The following is a 22,650-nucleotide window of genomic DNA, read 5'->3' on the forward strand; positions in this document are numbered from 1 at the left end:
ATGCATGGAAAAAATGAAAACTTGTAGTAAAATTATGTGAAGTCATTCATAGTAGTTTGTGGTGGTATGTACATGTACATGTATTTGCCTGTAGGAAAAAGTGTGCATGTTACACATGATTCTTGATCATGCCGTCAAGGGCCTCTCAAGATATTATGATGGTATCATCACCAGGAGACGGCCACTTATAATTACTCCATGGCCATGGACAATTTTGTATTAGTAATTTAGCGTTGCTTCGACAGTCCTTTATGGTCTGACGTTAATGTTGCATTGAGGTAACAATATCACTATCACGTGTCTATGTCCCTGTAAAGCGTTAGACTGTATTGGAAGATAGACAGATAAACAGATATGGTAAAAAATTATGCTTATCCCAACTATATAACGATATATAACTAAAGAGCTATAAAAAATAAACTTCTTTGATATTCCATATTAGATCTACTGCAGAGTAGACAAAAAATGAAAAAAGATAAAAAAAATCTAAATAGATAGAACGTACAACGGGACATGACAGAAGGTGGAAAGCAATACATGCCTAAACACTCTGCAGCCACGTTATCTTAGTTTATTTACTCTTACCTGTTGGACACACCTGTATTGTTTACATTCGGTAAGTTGACAAACTTTTCCCTCAACGTTTCGGTCATCTTACCGCAATGGAAACATCAAATCGTTCCGAATTCACGGAGCAAGGGAGGTAATTTCAACTGACTGCAAAATGTCCTCGAAAAAGAAGGATTTGTTTTCTTATTTAGCGCTTTATGATGAAAATAGGGAAGGACAGTCGTTTGTGCCGTTATCAATGGGTGCACCAGGACCAGAGACGTTGACAGGATGCAGTCAACTGCTCGCAGAATCGACCAAATTAACTTTAGTTAGCAACTTTTGCCTTGTTTATTTCTGTTTAGGCCTAAAAAAATGTTTGTTTCCGGTAACAAAAAAAAATTAGGGTTGGTAGATCTGTAATTTTTTTTGTTTGTTTGAAATTTTTGTTTAATTAAGTGAGACTTTTCCGAAAATTATTTTTGTGTTGAAAATGAATACAAATTTAGAAGGGGGTTATAAATGCCTTTTAAGTTGATTTCTAACATCAGTGGTCGTTTGAAAATTGGACCCAATTCGTTTTGTTATGTGACGGCCGTAATGCCAGTGTAATACTTAATAAGCGTTTGTTAATTTGATCACGAGTGATCAAGTCAGCAAACACTTCAGTAAGATAAAGCCAGTTAACACAATGATACGTGCCTACGCGAGATTACTTCCTGTTGCAACTCTGTGTAATTATACTTCTTTGCCATGTTTAAAGCATAAAAATTGCAACAAAGTTGAAAAATAAATTCTCCAAGGCCATAAAACATTTAGGGTTAGGCCAAAAATTTAGGGTAGTTGGGGTGCTGGAAACAAACAGTACTTTTTTTAGGCCTTATCTCAATTCAAATTTTTATCTAGTACTAGTAGTAGTAAGATGCAGGTTTTGTCATAGTTCTGGGTACCATAGCTTAACTGATGTTGTTTTTATATTCTGATAGTCGCGTCCATTAAGTTCTGGCGTAACCCCATTCGTTTACCTAACCAGGCTGAATTGTAACATCGGCACACTGACTCCCGCCAGAAACTGATGACATCATGTGAAGTTCATAGCACATTTCAGGACCAGATTTTTTTTTAATTTAATGAATTTAATTGTATTAAGAATGTAAGACTAAAAAGCTCACCTGGGGGGGCCTCCGTGGCCGAGTGGTTAAGGTTGCTGACTTCAAATCACTTGCCCCACATCGATTCGAGCCTCGCTTGGGTGTTGAATTCTTCATGTGAGGAAGCCATCCAGCTGGCTTACGGAAGGTCGGTGGTTCTACCCAGGTGCCCGCTCGTGATGAAATAATGCACGGAGGGGCACCTGGGGTCTTCCTCCACCATTAAAGCTGGAAGGTCGTCATATGACCTATCATGTGTCAGTGCAACGTTAAATCCAAAAAAAAAAAAAAAAAAAATGCTCACCTGAGCACAAAGTGCTCAAAGGTGAGCTTTTATGATCGCCCTGTGTCCGTCGTCGTTGGCGTCAACAATTTGACTGTTGACACTCTAAAGGTCACAAATTTGAGCCAGTCTTAATGAAACTTGGTCAGAATGTTACCCTCAATTAAATCTTGGATGAGTTTGATATTGGGTCATCTTGGATCAAAAACTAGGTCACCAGATCAAATCAAAGGAAAAGCTTGTTAACACTCTAGGGGTCACAGTTTTGGCCCAGTCTTAATGAAACTTGGTCAGAATGTTACTCTCAATAAAATCTTGGACGAGTTCGATATTGGGTTATCTGGGGTCAAAAACTAGGTCACCAGGTCAAATCAAAGGAAAAGCTTGTTAACACTCTAGAGGATACATTTTTGGCCCAATCTTAATGAAACTTGGTCAGAATGTTACCCTCAATAAAGTCTTGGAAAAAGTTGATATTGGGTCATCTGAGGTCAAAAACTAGGTCACTAGGTCAAATCAAAGGAAAACCTTGTTAACACTGTAGAGGCCACATTTATGATTGTATCTTCATGAAACTTGGGCAGAATGTTAATCTTGATGATTTCAAGGTCAAGTTTGAATCTGGGTCATGTGGGATCAAAAACTTGGTCACTCAGAATGTTAGTCTTGAGGCTGTATAGGTCAAGTTTTAATCTGGGTCAGGTGGGGTCAAAAACTAAGTCACCAGGTCAAATCAAAGGAAAAGCTTGTTAACACTCTAGAGGCCACATTTATTACTGTATCTTTATGAAACTTTGTCAGAATGTTAATCTTGATAATCTTAATGTCAAGTTCGAACCTGGGTCATGTCAGGTCAAAAACTAGGTCACCGAGTCAAATCAAAGGTAAAGCTTGTTAACACTGTAGAGGCCACATTTATGACTATATCTTTATGGAACTGGTCAAAATGGTAATCTTGATATTCTCAAGGTCCAATTTGAATCTGGGTCATGTAGGATTAAAAACTAGGTCACCAGGTCAAATCAAAGGAAAAGCTAGTTTACACTGTAGAAGCCACATTTATGAAATATCTTAATGAAACTAGGTCAGAATGTTAATCTTGATGATCTATAGGTCAGATTCAAATCTGGGTCAGATGGGGTCAAAAACTAGGTCACTAAGTCAAATCAAAGGAAAAGCTTGTTAACACTCTAGAGGCCACATTTATGACTGTATTTTCATGAAACTTGGTCAGAATGGTAATATTAATGATTTCAAGGTCCAGTTTGAATCTGGGTCATGTCGGGTCAAAAAATAGGTCACTAGGTCAAATTAAAAGAAAAGCTAGTTTACACATTTTAGGGCCACATTTATACCATATCTTAATGAAACTTGGTCAGAATGTTAATCTTGATGGTCTTTAGGTCAGTAGGTCAGGTGAGCGATACAGGGCCTTCCTCTAGTCATTTAGTGTTTATATAATTATAATTTTTAACAGTAATGGCCATGGCCAAGTGGTTAAGGCGTTGGACTACCAACATTGTGGTCCCGGTTCGAAACCCGGTCTCGCATTTTTTTAAAGTTGTTAGTTATAAATTGAAAGTTGTTAATTTCTTTTTTGTAATATTGCAACCAAAATTTTACAAGATGATCATTATATATTTATATAGATATGCCCTAGAAGGAACTTTTGCTATGCTTTAACTTGCTCATTTTACTTCTTGAGTAAATTATAAATTATTGTGACTAGCAGAAATCACTGTGAATACGTCTGCAAACACAGAGAGAGCTAGCTAAACTATTATAAAAAAAGTTTAATTTTCTTTCTAGTTTTATCAAATCAGTGGCAACATTTCAAGTTGAAGATTAAAGCTATTACATAGACGCCTCAGTCACAATCAAATGCATATTTTTTAGGTGCTCCATGTTATACACCCAAATTTAAAAGTGCATGTTTATATATTCTGTCTTCAGCACTTCAGGAGTTACGTATCACTACCCAGTTGCAGGTAAAACTACTATCAGGTAGCTGATGTACATATAAAACGAACGCCATGCTGTCCAATAACAGAAAAAAGGCCAAAATTCAGCGTTATATTGTTTCACCATAAAAAATGTGCTTTTTGTCTTTTCATTTTAATTAAAACCTGAACCAGCAAGACCTTTTTGTGCTGTTTGGTTTACAGGAAAATTCGTCTTCTTTCAGCTGCAAGTTATTTCAACTGTCTATGCCACCCACAACAGAAGATATGTACTGAAGACTGACATGACCGTTTTGTTATATATTTTGCCTTTTTGCTCTTCCTCATATCAGTAATTGTGATTTCATTATGAAATAATTCTTTTTTCACTGTATTATTTGTCTCTGTGTGAACTTCAGTCTACCTTCTTCTGAAAATAATAGCATTCTTCAGGTGGAAGTTTCTTATCTCCTCAAATTTGACTGAACAGACAATGATAAATGCGCCAATTTTTTTGTCCTGTCCGTAGACACCTATTTTCTTTGTGAAGGATACAATATTAGAGTTTAATCACTGTTGGTATGAAAGCTGCTAGGATAGTGTCTAAGTTGATAAACATTAGACGGAATTAAACTGGGTTATATAGATATAAATAGTTGTTGAATTGCAAAATGTCTTGTCCATAGACACATGTTTTGTCCGTAGACACTAAAGAAACGAAGGTTTTTTGACAAATACCATTTATAAAATCATACCGGAGCTATTTATCAAGTTTCAATGATACACCACACTTAATGTTTATACAAAATATAGAATACATATATTTCTAATGAAACTTACTTCTTCCAAATGCAAAATGTTACCCATTTATTCTTGTGTGTACAATCTGAATCTGAGAAGTACAATGGATATAGAATATGTTTTAATCTTATACATGACTTATATAAATGTTAAAAGCTATCAAAAAAGGAATAATACATTTCTTTCTAACCCTCCCTTTGTTATGGCTAAAACAAGGCACGCAATGAGGGTGTCTACGGACAAGACATTACGCAAATACTATTCAATATATTTTCTGTTTTCAATAAAAACCAGCACTGGACCTTAGAAATATATCAAGAGTTCTTTGAAATAAATCAAGAGACTCTGAAAAGCAAAAAAAAACCCCAATCTTTTACAAGTTAGTAGTAAAACAGAAAGAATGAGAAGATAGAAGCAAATCATTTGACATTTGGTCATATTCTAGTGGAGTATGGATCTATTGTTAGACATGGTGTGGGCTGTCCACTTTCAACTTAAACATTTTGTTAAAATCCACTCAAGATGGCATATTTCTGTGCTCTTCAGGGCCAAGATATAATGGTGATTGGTTTTCAAGATTTCATTCTATTCATTTGCCTATCAACTTTTATTCTGTAACTGACTGAAATCACATAAAATTGAACCAGTTTAAATCATCTTAAAAAAGAAATTACAAGCAATTTACTACGTGATTACCGTAGTCTCCTTGCAGCTTTCTCCCTTTCAAAAATGAGAGCTATTTAGATTTGTTTGTTTTTGGGGGGTTTAATGCCCTTTTTCAACAGAATTTCAGTTATGTAACTTAACAATTGTTAATTGATTCTTTACACATGTTCTCTGCAAGTAACTGCCAACTTCCCCACATGCATCAGAGGCAGAGGTCTAGCATTTTAAAATCATAGTTTGATTTACGATTGGAGTTACTAACATTTGTTCCAGTATTTTTCCAAGAAAATAATATTAATATAGGTGATAACATGAAAAAAAAGAAGTAAATGTGATAAAAAGATAATTAAAAAACTTTGTCTCCTATCATACTATCTTATATAATGGAAAAAGGTCAATATTAATCAAAAATATTACTGGCTAGAAAAAGAGAATGTATCTTGGGAATTTTAAGAAAAAAGCATAATATGTAAGTCATTAGCTGACTCAAAACTAAGTGATAAAAACTAATCACAGTGAACATTTAATTATTCTGTAAACAGGTTAAAATTCACAGGAATTTTATTTTGCAGGACTACTTAAAATATTAGTATGAGTTATGAATCTCACAGAATAAATGTCATATGAGTATTTTACAACATACAGCTATTTAAGCAGTCAGCATGGGAGTTTGTTTCATTAGTTTTCCATTTAAGACACAGTTGTAATCTTTTTAAGATGTTGTTCTGAGCTATAAGTTTAACAAGTTCTTCCTACTTTTTTAATGTTTCTACTTTAATGAACATGTTTAGATGAACTCATAGAGTTCTTCATTTTAAACTTTGTGTTTATACTTTTTTACCATTTCTTGATTGATATGGTTGATAACAGCATGTAAATAATTTGCCTCAACAAAGTCTAGTCAGGTGGTTTCTCCCACCATCCAATTTCAGGAAGATTGTGGTTTATTTTGTTTAGTTGAGGTTAAAAGTTATTACAGATAAATAAACATAGTCTAAATGGTATACATAACAGGTTGCAGGGTCAGTTCTTAAGCCCATTAAATGCATGAGCATTGATCAGAAACATTATTACTCTATCTGTCTTTTAGACAGAAATTATGGTCAAATGTCTTGTCCGTAGACACCAAGCTGAAGGAGATTTTTAACAGCCTATTTCAGTGAGGATCCTTCCAAGTATCATTATTTTTAGTATATAGTGAAATATGAAAACAATTAGTCCTAATTTATGTAAGCAATAGCACAGAACTTGTCACATAATGACATTTTAATTTAGTCACAGTTGTTCAAATCCTTCAATTATTCGAAGACACATTCCGAAGGCCGTCAATTATACTTCTTTTCTTAAATTTGTTTGTTATTTACTTGTTCTTGATCATTTTAAACATAAAAAGTTCAACAGAACTAAAAGACTGTCTTCTAATACCTATGTAGAAAGCACTTGGAGATGATGTCTTGTCCGTAGACTTTTTGGGTAAATTTCGGCTTTCATTTTAAAATTGCGATATCTCTGCCAAACATAGTCGTAATCACAAAAATGAGGACCATTATTTAAAGAGAAATGACTGAATTTTTAGAAAATAAACATATTTGAGTTGAATAAATGCATTTCAGAAGGTATGCAAAAACTGAAAGCAAGTAGAAAATAAAAATTTCTAGAATTTTGAACTTCAAAAGAAGATAATAACTACAATTTTTTGTGTAATTTATTAGTTTTTGGGGTTTTCTACATTACTTTTATGTACCTTATCATGTGGTAACAATTTTGTTGGGACTCAAAGAGTTATTTGAATAAAACAGTCCTTTAAAAATGGTCATGTCTGTTTTATTTTTTCCCTGAAGATTCATCTTTATATCGAAAAAAAAATGTTGTCGAACTATCAGACAGCGACAACTGCCATTGTTTTTGTAGAACCAAGGTATATGGTAAATTAACATTTCAAAATAAAAAGGTTTTACAAACTTTTATTTTTGACCCCAAGTGAAACAAAAAAATGCATTTGATTGTGACTGAGGCGAGAGTAAGAACATGCTATCAAAATGCAGTTACAGATTGTAATTTGAGCCACGCCATGAGAAAACCAACATAGTGCGTTTATGACCATCATGGATCCAGACCAGCCTGCGCATCCGTGCAGTCTGGTCAGGATCCATGCTGTTCGCTAATGGTTTCTCTAATTGCAGTAGGCTTTGAATGCGAACACTGCAATGGATCCCGACTGGTCTGGATCCATGTTGGTCACAAATGCACCATGTTGGTTTCCTCATGGCACGGCTCATTTGATTGAAATGTATTGCTTAAATATGCAGTATCATGCCCAGTATAAAGTAACAGACGGACTATCTTCATATATAGCAAAAGATTTACACATTGCATATCATATGTTATATAGGAAATATTTATATGAATCCAAATAAATTGATGTGCACTTCTTATTGTTATGGCTTTATAAAGTGTGGATATTTGTTTGTAGATTTTAATGAGACTTAAACCGAATACTGTAAAATCATTTAATTTCGTGGGCATGACATTTCTTGATTTTGATCAAAACAGCAATTTCGTGGGGATATGAATTTGTGGATTTCAACTTATAAACATAAAATGAATGGGAATTTTACTTGTTTGGTGGGATTAAATTTCGTAGATTGACTCATCCACGAAATCGACGAAAATTAGTCCTCCACGAATATTAATGATTTCACAATATCACAATATATGAAGAAAAATGATACGTTTTTAACATTCGTGTGATTGGTGAAACTAGAATAAGAGGAATAACTATTTGTTTGCTATTTCATTTTTGAAAAAGCAAAGGATCACGAAGAGTTTTTTTTAAAAAATAAAATCATTTCGAGAGAAATACGTTAAAAAATAAATAATTCATTGAAGCTAGTTCAGTTTCCTTGGCGTATAAAGTAAGGTTACTGTTAAGGTTTTAGGTGCATTCCTGTGCTCTGTATTAACAATATGAGTCAAGATAAACTGACAGAAAAGGCAGTGAGGCAATTACTGTATGATGAATCAAGTGTCATGTTGTCTGTAGGTCGACCAGGACCAACTTTCCCTTCTTGTAGTGATATACTAACAACTGCGACACTCGAGCTGGTAGTGAGTATTAATGAAGCATCTTTCCAGAACTTGTTACTCGCCAGCTTGACACTGCCTAGTCTGTCATGAGCATGATAAAAAACATGTACTAGTTGTGTACTGACAGATTTTTAGTTGTATTGTACTAGCTTAACAACATCATCTGAACAAAATATCTACTTGTGTGGTACCACCTATGCAAAATATATTTTTGTTTGGTACCAACTAACCAAAATCTGCTTTTGTGGGAGTAGGTAACAAAAATACCTATTTAAAATGTGTGCCACAATATACATGTATCTATTTTATGTGGTACTAACTGATCAAATTATCTACATAATCAAAATATCTTCTTCTGTGGTACCAACTTGTATAATATCAGCTTGTGTAGTGCAAACCTATCACATTATCCAGTTGTTTGGCACCAGTGGACTAAAACACTAATTTATAAAGTTCCAGGTAAACAAAATATCTGCTTTTGTTTTTGACAAACTTACAAAAGTGTCTTCTTGTGTGGTTCAGCTAAAGATACCAACCAAAATTTCTGCTGATGTGGTTCCAACTAAGAAATCTCCTTTTGTGGTTTCAGCTTTTCAAAATATCTATTTGTATTGTTCATACATATTGAAACTTGACAGATCTGCTGGCATTGTACTAACATATTAAAATATACAGATTTCTCAGCCTTCCATAGATTTCCTGGATGCAGGTCTTTTAAAACCCTGACATAATATTTCAGCTGAACATCAGTATATTTTAAGTAGCCATTGTCCATCAGACACAAATCTTAGCTGTAAATTAAGGTATTTCTTTGAATCCAGATATTTTTTTGCTGCTGTTTGGTGTCCTCTGTAAATAGAGGGGAAATAACTTTTGAAGATGTATGACTGAAATCTAATTCAATTTATAACTGCCATATAACAAATTTTTATTGGCTTAACTGATACTACTCTCATGCCAGATATATAGCTTAGTTGGTGTTACTTTAGTTTTTTGGCATTTTGGTAATTGGAAAACATTTGTTTATTACAGGGAGATCCACAGGAAGAACAGTACACATTTCAGTATGGTCCGTGTAAAGGTGACCCTGGTTTCTGTGATGAGGTGGCCAAATTTCTAACAGAACAATATGGAGATACTGTTGACAGGTGTGTATATTTAAAGTGATTTTCATAGCATCATTTTGTAATACTGTCTGTGTTGTATACATTGATTTATAGTTTTCTGTGAAATCATTCATTTTTATGGTGACTAATTTTCATACAAATGTATATTGTGTTGTCATAAATCAGAAAGAAAAAATTTGCTATTTAGAAACACTTTTCTCTTTGGTACCATTACATAATCACTGTGTTATAAATTATGTCTCTAAGACTAAAGTGCCTTAATTACATCTATTTTTAATAGTCCTTGCATGTGACTGGTACAGATCATGATGGGAAGTAACTAGAGTCAGTAACCTACCAGTTTTGTCATCTTGGACACATGAGAAACTAAAATTACTCTCCCAGTTTTTATGCCCCCAAAGGGAGGCATATTAGTTTTCAACTGTCGGTCCGTTCGTTCGTTTGTCACAACGTTGACTTTTTGCATGAAGGCACTTAACTTGCGAACCACTGCACCCAGGACCTTCAAACTTCACATGCTGATAGTACTTATTGAGTAAACGACCCCTATTGACTTTGGGGTCACCAGGTCAAAGGTCAAGGTCACCAGATCAAAGGTCAAGGCGCTGCGGGGGGCATTTGTCACCATTAGCGACAGCTCTGGTTGAAAGAGGAATTTAGACTTTGCTGCATGGATAAATCTTGCAAGTTCTGTTTTTTTAAGGAGGTTTTATTTTCTTTAAATAGTACATGTACATATTAATTGATTTTAAATTAATTTTATAGAAATCCTGAAGTTCCTTTCAGTCTCCCTCAAGTTGGCTTCCCAGAACTTTGGGACTGATGTCATGTGAGTAGTTACAGATGTGATACCTGCAAACTTCAAACGAGGTTGAACACTACAAGATTAGAGTGATGTCATAGACTTTATTAAGGGTAATCAATGATTAAATAAATATTTTCAAATGTTTCAGTCAGGACATTATGGTTACCGCAGGGGCAACACAAGGGTTACATTTGGTTGCTACGGTGATGTTTGATAAAGATACACCAGTGTTCATGGAGGACCCTACATACTTTATTGCTGTTAAAATTCTCAGGGAAGATTTTGGAATGAATATCATACCAAGTATGTTGCATTAATGTTATTGTCCTGAAGACTTACTGGTAATATATCCATCTGTCTTGGAGTCAGAAATATTTTTGTGCAGAAAAGACATCCAAACTAGTTTCTCATACCAGAGTAGTCTATAATGCTGTGCAAATTGAAATAAGGGTTGGACTGGGATTGAAAACTTGCTTCACATAGTTTAGATCTTCTGTTTGCTATATCTGTTGTTTTTTCTAGGTTGTAATAAACTGATTAGCAAATACAGTATAGCAATTTAATTTTTTATCATTATTTTTTAGGTCTTCAACAGAAGTGATTGTTTTATGGCTTCAGCAAGAAAATTTTGGATCACAAGCTTGAAAGATAAAATTAATGGGAAGTTTGTTTGTTTAATTTGTAAAAAGAATCAGTTAAGAAAGGAACATAGTTTAGTCCCTACAAAAATATTTTCCTCCATGTTTCAGTTCCTACAGGTGATGATGGTATGGATTTAAAGATTCTAGAAGAACAGTTGAAGAAACACAAGCCAGTATCTGTAGACCACTGTAAAACTCCATTCTGGGGAATGGTGTATACTATACCAACATTTAACAACCCAAAAGGATACTCCATGTCTCCAGGTGTGCCTACATCACCTTAAACTTTATAATATATTCATTTACATGTGTAAGGAGTTCTTACTTTCCTGTTCAGTTGCTGAACATATTGTGTAAGGAGTTCCCATTTCTATTTTAAGTTTCTGAACATATTGTGTAAGTTCACACTTCCCTGTTCAGTTGCTTATTATATTGTATAAGTGGTTTTCACTTCCCTGTTCAGTTGCCGAACAAATTGTGTAAGGAGTTGTCACTTCCCTGTTCAGTTGCTGAACAAATTTTGTAAAAAGTTCTCACTTCCCAGTTCAGTTGCTGAACAAATTTTGTAAAAAGTTCTCACTTCCCTGTTCAATTGCTGATCATATTCCTCTCCAGTTGTCCATCATATTGTATAAGGAGTTTTCACATTCTTGTTCAGTTGCCTATCATGCTGTATATTCCATTGCCCGTTGTATTGTGTAAGGTTAGGAGTTTTTACTTCCTGGCTCAATTGCCCTGTCCTTTTGTGCAAGGTGTTCTCATTTCCCTGTTCAATTTCCAAAGAAATTTATAGTTTTACACTCTTGAGGTAATAGTTTCTGCCTAGGCTGGACTTCGTTTCTTATCTGCCTAAACTGGACTTTGTTTCTTATCTGCCTAGACTGGACTTCGTTTCTTATCTGCCTACACTGGACTTTGTTTCTTATCTGCCTAAGCTGGACTTCATACTTTTGCATTCTTTTGAATTTAATAGATGTACTAATTTGAAGCAATGAAATTTTGTGTTGTTTGAAGTTGTATTAAATTTCAGACAGATGTAGAGCTCTGGTGTCTCTAGGAAGGAAGTATGATGTAATGTTGTTTGCAGAAGATGTATATAACTTGTTACACTATTCTGGTCAGCCCCACCCACCACCTAGACTTCTTTCATTTGATAAAAGGTATGGTTTGGCTTGGTTATATATCTAGGAATATTTAACGAACCAGGAAGATTCTTTTAGTTTGATTTCCATCTGAGTCAGTGTCTTTCATGTACTGTAAAAGGTAAAAAATTTACACACTTTATTGTTATATTTTGAAGTTGTCAGTATTTATATTTACTATGCATAACACTTACCTTGCTAAATTTCTATAATGAACTTGTCCATCTTCCAGTTTGGATAGTACATAAACAGTTAAAAGGTGTGCTTACCAGAGAGATACTGACTGAATAGTGAACAGTACAGGTCATGATCAGACTTCACAGTGAATGATCATAATGGCTGACTTTAGAATATTGTGCTCTGGTGCACTAAAAACTGAAAAGTCAGTTATGGGTTGACAATATTTTTCTAAAAGTAAACCTGAAGTAAACACTTGTGCTATAACTTTGACTATGTTAATTATTTCAAAAGGTACATTTCTGCTAGTGATATAGCAAGAAAGCCATTTGTTATTCAAGGTCAGATGAAGATTTTCAAGGTCATGTGATATCAAACTGTACATTCTCCAAAATTCTTGCCCCAGGATTGAGGACAGGCTGGATAGAAGCTCCACCCAGAATCATGCAGTACCTGGAGAAAAGGTAAGATGATGTTGATGGAAGCTCCACCCAGAATCATGCAGTACCTGGAGAAAAGGTAAGATGATGTTGATGGAAGCTCCACCCAGAATCATGCAGTACCTGGAGAAAAGGTTAGATGATGTTGATGGAAGCTCCACCCAGAATCCTGAAATACCCTGAGAAAATGTAAGATGAAGTAGAAAGAAGCTCTGCCCAGAATCATAAAATTCATTTTGTACCTCGAGAAAAGGTGAGGCGATGTGGAAAGAAACTTTGCCCAGAACCTTGAAATGGCTGTAGAAAATGTAATACAATGTGAATAAAAGCTCAACCTAGAATCATGATATATTTTGAGAAATGTAAGAGCATGTGGATTAAAGCTCTGCCCAGAACAGTGAAATACCATGAGAAAATGTAAGACAATGTTGGTAGTAGCTCAGCTCTGAATCATGAAATGTCTCAAGTAGAAGAAGACAGTGTGGGTAGAAACTGGCCAAAATCATGAAATACTTCAAGAAAAGGTAAGACAATGTGGATTAAACCTCATCCCAGTATCATGTAATACCTCTAGAAAAAATTAGACAATGTTGATAGAAGCTTCACCAAGACCCATGAAATATCTCTAGGAATGGTAAGGCAATGAGGATAGAACAACAGCGCAGTATCATGTAATTCCTCTAGAAAAGGTAAGACAATGTGGATAGAAGCCCCACCAAAAATTACGAAATACCTTGATAAAGGTAAGATTGTGTTGATAGAATCTCCACCCATAATCATGAAATACCTAAAGTAATGAAAAGATATTGAAGATAAAAGCTCCACCCAGAACCATGAAATACCTCTGGAATAGGTAAGGCAGTGTAAAAAGAAGCTCCACTAAGAATAATAAAATACCTCTAGGAATGGCAAAAACATTTGGATAGAAGCTCCACCAAGAACCATGAAATATCTTGAGGAAAGGTAAGGCAAATTGGATAGAAGCCCCACCCAGAATTTCGAAATACCAAGTTCCTTGGGTAAAGGTAAGACAGTGGTATAGTACAGGTTATAACTGTTTAAATGTACATTAAAATGACTGCTTATTTCATTTGCTATAACTTTTCATAGAAACTTTTTTTTTCAAAACAAATGATGCAAAAAATGTCTTTCCAGCAAAATATCTTTGATAATATGTTAAAGATTAACTAATATAAACAGTGCTAAGGGGGTAGATATGATGCTAACCTGTCATTTTAGAGGTTGCCATTTTGAATCCCTGCAGGGTTATATTTTTAACCTCATAGTGTATAATCAGTAAAGGCTTGATCAGTGGCATTGCTCTTGAGGTCATCAGTTTGGGGTTTTTTTTGTAGTGAAATTGCCCAATACTTCTATTTTATATGCTTCAGAGCTTTAGTTACAATATAGAAAAAGAATAAATTTTATATAAAATTTACACAGCAGGTCTGTTTAAAGTTAACAGAACTGAATAAACTTGAATTTTTTTTTATTAAATTGTGAATTTTATTACAGTAAAACAGCATGGAGTGGTGGATCCTTTAATCATTACACATCAAAACTGATGGCTACAGCGTTAAGGAAAGGATTGCTTACTTCACATCTACAACAACTTAGAGAAGAATATACAGTACTAAAATATTTCTTACTTTCCAGGACTTCCTTGGTCACTAACTTTGAAGCACTTGCCCCTCACCGATGTGGGTCCAAGTCTCATTCGGGACGTTATATTCTTAGCCATCCAACTTGCTTACAGAAGGTCGGTTGTTCTACCCAGGTGCTCACCGTGCACGAAGGGGAATCAGGGGTCTTCCTCCACCATCAAAGCTGGAAAACTGCAATATGACCTTTGCTTGTTTTGGTGTGATGTTAAACCTGACAAAAAAAAAAAACCTTTAACTTTCCAATGGTTTATTAGTCCCCTACTGGTTGAAAACCAGTTTCGGGGACTATAGGAATGCACTTTTCCGTCATTCCGTCCGTCCGTCTGTCCGTCCGCAATTTCGTGTCCAGTCCATAACTCTGTCATTCATGAAGGGATTTTAATATTACTTGGCACAAATGTTCCCCATGATGAGACGACGTTGTCATGCGCAAAACCCGGACCCCTAGCTCAAAGGTCAAGGTCACAATTGGAGGTCAAAGGTCAACAGGGCTTTTTTCCTGTCGGTCCACAACTTCCCCATCCTTGAAGGGATTTTAGTATTACTTGGCACAAATGTTTTCCCCCTGATTTAGATGAGTGTCATGCGCAAATCCGGACCCCTAGCTCAAAGGTCAAGGTCACAATTGGAGGGGCCAAGGTCAACATGGCTTTTTTCCTGTCGGTCCATAACTCCCCATCCATGAAGAGATTTTAATATTACTTGGCACAAAAGTTCCCCATGAGGAGACGACGTGTCATGCGCAAAACCCGGACCCCCAGCTTAAAGGTCAAGGTCACAATTGGAGGTCAAAGGTCAAAAGGCTTTTTTCCTGTCCGGTCCATAACTCTCCCATCTATGAAGGGATTTTAATATTACTTGGCACAAATGTACCCCATAATAAGACGATGTGTCGTGCACAACTTCAAACCCCCAGCTCAAAGGTCAAGGTCACACTTAGCAGTCAAATGTTAACATAGCATGAACAGGGTCGTTTCGTGTCGGTCCATAACTCTGACATTCATTAAGGAATTTTAATATCACTTAGCACAAGTGTTTCCCCCTGATGAGACGACGTGTCAAGCGCAAAACCCCCGACCCTAGCTCAAAGGTCAAGGTCACAGTTGGGTTTTAAAGGTCAACAGAGTTTTTTTCTGTCCCCTCCATAACTCTGCCATCCATGAAGGGATTTTAATATTACTTGGCACAAAAGTTCCCATGATGAGAAAATGTCTGCGCAAAGCCCAGACCCTTACTCAAAGGCAAGGTCACAATTGGAGGTCAAAAGGGCAATAAGGTTTTTTCCCTGTCCGATCCAGAACTCTGTCATCCATCAAGGGATTACAAAATTACTTGGCTTTAAAAGTTTCCCATGAAAGAGACGATGTGTATGCGCCAACACCCGGTACCCTGCTTAAAGGTCAAGGTCACACTTTGAGATCAAAGGTCAAGAGGATTTTTTTTTTCCCGTCCCGGGCTATAATTTGTCATGCAAAGCAGGATTTAGATGTTTAGTTTGGCACAATTATTCCCCTGGAGAGACACCATGTCATGCGCAAGAAAACCCGGTCCCTAGGGCTAAGGTCAAGGTCATATTTAGAGGTCAAAGGTCAAATTCAAGAATGATTTGTACGGAACATTTCTTCTTCATGCATGGAGGGATTTTGATGTAAAATTGGACCAAATGTTCACCAACCCTGAGGCACCCTTGTTTTTTGAATTACGTCCCTTTGTTGTTTCTATAAATAGATTTTATTGTAACTTTTTTATTATGGTGGTAGAGGAAAAATCGAGACCACTTTTCTGTGGTACCGCATGCATGTTACATCCAATTTTTAGGTGTATTTTGACCTATCTCTACCTGGTCAAGAGGTTCTTGTGGACTTATATTATATAGATTTTTTTTTTTTTTTTTTTTTTAAAGATAATTTTCCCCTTTTTTGTTACTATAAAAAACTTACATGATAACATTTTTATAATCAGCCAAAAAAATTCAATATGAAAACAACTGTAGGTTTTTATATTAAATTTTAATCCAAGTGTTTGTTATAACATATTGTATATATAGTACAATATGTTTATACCATCATTGACAGATATCAGTTCATTATTTTATACTGCAGTAGAAGAAAAATTAGTGCTTCAGTGGGGACTTTGTATTGCATGGCAATACTTCATTCACTTGTTTATATATGATCTGTTTGAAAAGTGTCTTTAATTGTTACAAGCTTGAGAGTAAAGGTACTGCCTTACAACATATAATGCTTTCTCTATGCAGTCCGCAAATTTTGCAAATGATTTTCATTTTAAATTTGATATATGAAGCAAATACAGGGACTTAAATGGCCGAGAAGCTAAGGTCACTGACTTAATATCATTTATCCTGACCCCACACCCAGTCCCACATGGGCCACACCCTCACCTCCAGAATTGTTCTTTGGATGTGCAGTTCTTTGACATGAAGAAGCTACCCAGATGCCCACCTACACATGAAACAATGTTATGATAGAGCAATTTGGGTCTCTCTAGGTACCATATGACTTAATAACAAAAATTGTTTTTAAAAAAAGTAAATGCACTTGTAGTTTGTCATGTGAATTTCTGTGCATGTTAATCCCCCGCCACAAGTGGTGGGGGGGTTATAGGTATGGTCTCCGTCCATCCTTCCGTCCGTCTGTCTGTCCATAACACTTTCGTGTCCACTCCATATCTCCTAAACCCCTTGAAGGATTTTCATGAAACTTGGGTCAAATGATCACCTCATCAAGACGATGTGCAGAACCCATGAGTCAGCCTTGTCTGCTCAAGGTCAAGGTCACAAGTCAAGGTCAAAGGTTTGAGCTTTCCATTTTGTGTCCGCACTATATCTCCTAAACCCTTTGAAGGAATTTCATCAAACTTGGGTCAAATGATCACCTTATCAAGGCAATGTGAAGAACTCATGAGTCAGCCATGCCGGCTCAAGATCAAGGTCACAGGTCAAGGTCAAAGGTTTGAGCCTTCCATTTTGTGTCTGCTCTGTATCCCTAAATTTCCATTAAAGGATTCATTTGGGAAAATTGGGTCAATGATCACCTCATCAAGGCGCTGTGCAGAACTCATGAGTCGTCCATGTGGCTCCAAAGGTCAAGGTCACAGATCAGGTCAAAGGTTTGGCCTTCCCTTTTGTGTCCACTCTGTATCTCCTAAACCCCTTGAAGGATTTTCATGGGTCAAATAATCACTTCATCAAGAACTCAAGAGTCAGCCATGTCAACTCAAGGTCAAGGTCACTACTCAAGGTCAAAGGTTTGAGCTCTGTATCTACTAAACCCCTTGAAGGATTTTTATGAAACTTGGGTCAAATGATCACCTCATCAAGTCATTGTGCAGAATTCATGAGTCAGCCATGTCAGTTGAAGGTCAAGGTCACAGCTAAAGGTCAAAGGTTTACCCTTTCACTATCCATAGCAGTGGGGGGGGGGATTTAGCTGTCTTTCAGACTGCCTTGTGTTTATTGTTTTTTTCACAGTCATTTTCAGTCTTGTTAGAATGTGGTGCTCAAAACTAAATTAATCTAAGCAGTCCACTGGTAAATTTGGTGATATTTACTGCTTAATACATACATAAATAACTTAATAAATGAGCTGCACCATGAAACAACCAACATAGTGGCTTTGCGACCAGCATGGATCCAGACCAGCCTGCACATCCACGCAGTCTGGTCAGGATTCATGCTGTCCACTTTCAAAGCCTATTGCAATTAGAGAAACTGTTAGGGAACAGCATGGATCATGACCAGACTGCGCAGATGCGCAGGCTGGTCTGGATCCATGTTGCAAAGCCATTATATTGGTTTTCTCATGACGTGGCTCATAAATGTTTTGATCACTATTTTCATGTATCATTTATTTTTGTGTACACTTAGTCTTTTCAAATGAAATTTTGATATCTTATGTTTACAGGAAAGGATGCGGATAGCCTGTGACGTGCTTGCCAAGAAACTACCCGCTTCAGTCAAATGCAATAACCCACAAGGAGGATTCTTTATTTGGTTAGAGTTACCTGCTCATATTGATGCAATGGAGTTGCTGCAACTTGCGGTGGATAAATATAAAGTCAACTTCATATTTGGTGCCAGGTATAGAGTCTTATAATCAAGGGAATCTTACTTTGCTCACCATATATTTATGTTAAAGCAACTTGTTTGTAGATGTCACAGTTTTTCCCTGTTAGAACAAGTTTATCTTTCGAAATGCTGAATGGTGTCAGTACAGTTAAACTTGTCCAAGTGGCCACCTGTATTAAACAGCCACCTGAAGAACCTGACAGGGAACTTTCCGTAATGCTACTTTGAGCTTATTTCCCACTTACTTAGTCAGCTACCTGTCTTAAGCAACCATATCATGTCACTTATTTGACTGACAGCTTTACTACTAACAAGTATTCCGTACAGACTCAAACATGGTGTTACTTTCCCTTATGGGTAAAATAGACACTGCCAGCATATATAAGTTCCACCCAGCTGTATTTTTAAATGAGCAAAGTTTATATCTCAATAGTTAAATACTCTATATTTTGCCTATATTATGAGTAAAAAAATGCAAAAAAGATATAGAAATTCTAAATTTACCCATTTTACTGGCATTATGTTGTACACATGATTAAAATGTAAACAATGGACTTAATTTGGAAGTATGTTGAATACAGACAAGTAATTTGATGAATGTCATATAGCAAAACCTAAATAGATTGAATGCTTTCAGCATTGTTTTATTTATGTTGGAATAAATGCCAGTCTACCTGTAGCTTGTGGCAATTGTTTGACTTATCAGACATTGCTAGGCATCTTGCCATTTTACAACACATGGTTTTACCATTGTCACATGGTTTGCTTGGTTGCATGTCAGTATTACCATGTAGAGGTTGGTTAATATGAAAAAATGAAGTCTGGTAATCTTGTATGTATATTCAAATTTGACGTTCTTCTTGTTTATATTTTCAGTACATCCCCAACAGACAGCTGTAAGAACTGTGCCAGATTGTCAATCAGTTTCTGTAACAAGTCCCAGCTACAAGATGGTGTCACCAAATTCTGTGATGCTCTCACAGAAATGATGAATCAAGCAACATAGTAATATACATAGATATAGGTTGTGAAATCCTGACTGATATTATTGAAATTCATAGCTAAAGTATTACAGTATTTTTTTTAAATTGATTAATATATATCATTTATTTTTATGGGACAGTAGAAATTGTCAACATTAGGAGAATACTGTTTTATGTGGTGAAGCTGATGCTGACTATTTTTCTCCTGTGATCAGAGGTGGAGCCTCTGCTGACTGCCTTTACTGTCTTCAGAGGTGGAACCACTGCAGACTGTCAGAGATGGAGTCATTGCAGACTGTCTTTCCTATCTTCAGAGGTGGAGCAGATGCTGTCTCTTTCTCCTGTCATTAGAGGTGGAGCAACTGCTGACTGTCTCCTGACTTCAGAGGTGGAGCAGATGCTATTTCTCATGTCATCAGAGGTGGAGCCCATGCTGACTGTATTTCTCTGAATGCTGACAATACCAATTTAATTGGGATGAGATTAATTACCAAGTTTGATTTTAAAATAATACATCTCCATATTGTTTATTCAGATATTTTGAAGTAGATCATAAATGTCCATTGTGAATTCAAATACCAGTTTATTTTATCAAGCTCTTACTTACACAGATGAGAGTAATCATATGCAGCAGATGCTTATTATGTAAAGAAAGAATCATGTCTATTTTTATGTGACACATGTAGTAAAATCTCCAAGGAGTAGGCATAACTCTGCAGAGATTATAAGGAATTTATATGACTGCCTGTGTAAGATGGTTTTTTTTCCAAACCCAAGGAATAGTGTCCAATATACAATAAAATTTTTTTTAGCTCACCTGAGCACAAGGTGCTTAGGATGAGCGATTGTGATCACTCGCCGTATGTTTGTCATCTGTCCACCCATCCACACTTTTCTTTAAATGACATCTTTGAAACAGTATGGCGGAAGTTGATGAAACATGGCTTTTCTTCAGAAATTCTTCAAATGGTTCCGCTTTGTTGCATATAGGGGTTGCGGAACTAAAAAGTAGAAAAATCTTCAAACAACATCTCCTAAACTGCTAGTCCTATTTTGCAACTAATTCACACAAATCGTTCTTCTGTGACTACCTACCAAGATTGTTCAAATTATTCCAGTTTGTCATAAAACTGGCCACCAGAGGGCACGGTCACTTTTCCTTTAAGTATATATACTGGAAACTCTGAACACCATCTTTTATGAAACTGCTGGCCCATTTCTGATATAATTTCACACAAAATGTCCTTGTGTAACCCTCTACCAATGTTGTTCAAATTCTTATGATTCATAAAAAACATGGCCACAGGAGAAATCTAGGTCACTTTTCCCTATATGTACATAGTAGAAACTTAAAAAATCTTCCTGTCAGAAATAGCAGGCCCAATATTAAAATATGTTTACTCAAATGTCCTTTGGTGACCCTTTATGAAGAGTGTTCAAATTGTTTGATTTGTCAAAAAACATTGCAGCCAGGAGGTGTAGTCTCTTCCCCTATATATGTAGAGGAAACTTTAAAAATCTTCTTGTCTGACATTGTCTCCTAGTATCCCTATGTCATCATTCACCCAACCTCTTATTCCACCTCCCCCACCCCACCCCACCCCATCCCCCACCCAACACATGCACACACATTACACAACCATGTTTATCTATTCAGAAAAAAACTTAAAATATTCTTGTATGAAAACACTGGCTCCATTTCAAAATAATATTTTCAAAGTCCATTGAGATATTGCTTTGATAGTTTGCATACTTGTTTACCATCATGACCCCAGTCTGTAAAAAAGGAGAAGGCAACTCTATCAAGCATTTTGACTGAATTATGGCCCCTTTTTGACTTAGAATATGCATATTGTAATGTTAAAGTTTTACTCATAGCTTATATTATACTATCAAGCACTTAGAATAGTCGAGCGCGCTGTCAACTGACAGCTCTTGTTCCTGCCTACAGTTAGTATTATTGCAACATTTTCAAAGATACTACAAATTAAAAATCACTTGTACATTATGATCTGCGTAGTCTGGTCAAGATCCATGCTGTTCACTTTCAAAGCCTAAGTTTTTATTTCGTGTGAACTTTTCATTAGGTAGGAAATGTCATTGCAGTGCACTAAGTTGGTTTTCTCATGGTGTGGCTCATATAATGTTTTATATGTACAAGTTGTTATAATGTAGGAAAGTCCATCTGCTGCTCTATGCTTTAGCAATATTTGAGCACGACTCAGCATATCGAAAACGGATACTATTCTTCCAGTACAAAGCAAATATTTTTAGTTTTCTAACTTGAGAACTTCTTACTTTTGATATTGAAATAACAGATATGCACCATTGTAAGCCTTATCTAATGAATTTTATATGTGCCAGAAATTTATGCTCAATTGTTGTTATTATGAATCATTATTATAGAACAGAAATAAAATGATTTGAAATCTTATTGTTTCAGACTAGTGTATCACAGGGTATATCAAAATCATTCACACTGGAAACTTGCAGGATATAACATAATTCCCTTCATGACTTTAGATATTCATAGAACTTGGCAGAAACAAGGTCAAGATTAGTCTTAGATTCAAAGTACATGTATGTTTTTTGTGCCCTGTGAAGAATGCCATTTATAATCGCATTAAATGGGACTCATAATGGAATCCCCAGCAGCTGTAAGAACTTGAGCAGTTTTATCCAATGTTCACCAAACTGTTTATGGGCATAGTATGTCAGCCATGTTCGGAAACCAGAGATGGATCCTTCAAGCCCCAGGAATTATGAACCTTGAATTATTCAACATTTAAAAATTGACATCGTCCACTTTCTAAACTTGGGCAGTTGTATTCTAATGTTCCCGGAACTAGGTCCTGATGTCTCTGGACATTTCTAGGCAAAGTTTGTAAACCAGCTGCTGGATCCTACCATGCCTGTAGAGTTACGGAGCTTGAATTACTCAAAATTGCTAAAATGAGTGTCAGATCTCTAGATACCCAATGTTCTCCAAACTTGTCCACCACGTTTATGGGAATAATGTCTCGAACAAAGCGTGTATACAAAAATTGAAATATTCCTCTCTGCCAACTTATATGTAATATTCCTGTTAAAACACCCTCTGAAAATGA

The 22,650-nt window shown here is 35.9% G+C and overlaps 2 protein-coding genes across 7 annotated transcripts in view; one reads left to right on the top strand and one right to left on the bottom strand.

Moving 5' to 3' along the window:
* LOC123531496 (neuromedin-K receptor-like) overlaps positions 1–714 on the bottom strand; it is a 120,006-nt gene extending 119,292 nt beyond the window's left edge. For all 5 annotated transcript variants that reach the window (XM_045312529.2, XM_045312537.2, XM_045312527.2 and 2 more), the window contains exon 1: positions 586–714. The gene's annotated coding sequence lies outside the window, so the exon portion shown is untranslated. The remainder of the gene's footprint in view (positions 1–585) is intronic.
* LOC123531497 (2-aminoadipate transaminase-like) lies at positions 695–21,225 on the top strand. Of its 2 annotated transcripts, none has more exons than XM_053517674.1 (9): positions 695–880; positions 9,510–9,625; positions 10,558–10,712; positions 11,159–11,314; positions 12,081–12,210; positions 12,711–12,833; positions 14,325–14,439; positions 18,397–18,572; positions 19,437–21,221. In XM_053517674.1, the coding sequence occupies exons 1-9, from the start codon at positions 725–727 to the stop codon at positions 19,564–19,566; spliced, it is 1,257 nt and encodes a 418-aa protein (XP_053373649.1). In that variant the 5' UTR covers positions 695–724; the 3' UTR covers positions 19,567–21,221. The 2 variants fall into 2 exon arrangements, with proteins under 2 accessions (XP_053373649.1, XP_053373650.1); XM_053517675.1 differs by lacking the exon at positions 695–880 and adding an exon at positions 7,826–8,498 and having other exon boundaries at positions 19,437–21,225.
* Positions 21,226–22,650: the final 1,425 nt, after the last annotated feature.

Source organism: Mercenaria mercenaria, chromosome 11, assembly GCF_021730395.1.
Source record: "Mercenaria mercenaria strain notata chromosome 11, MADL_Memer_1, whole genome shotgun sequence".
Lineage (NCBI taxonomy): Eukaryota > Metazoa > Mollusca > Bivalvia > Venerida > Veneridae > Mercenaria > Mercenaria mercenaria.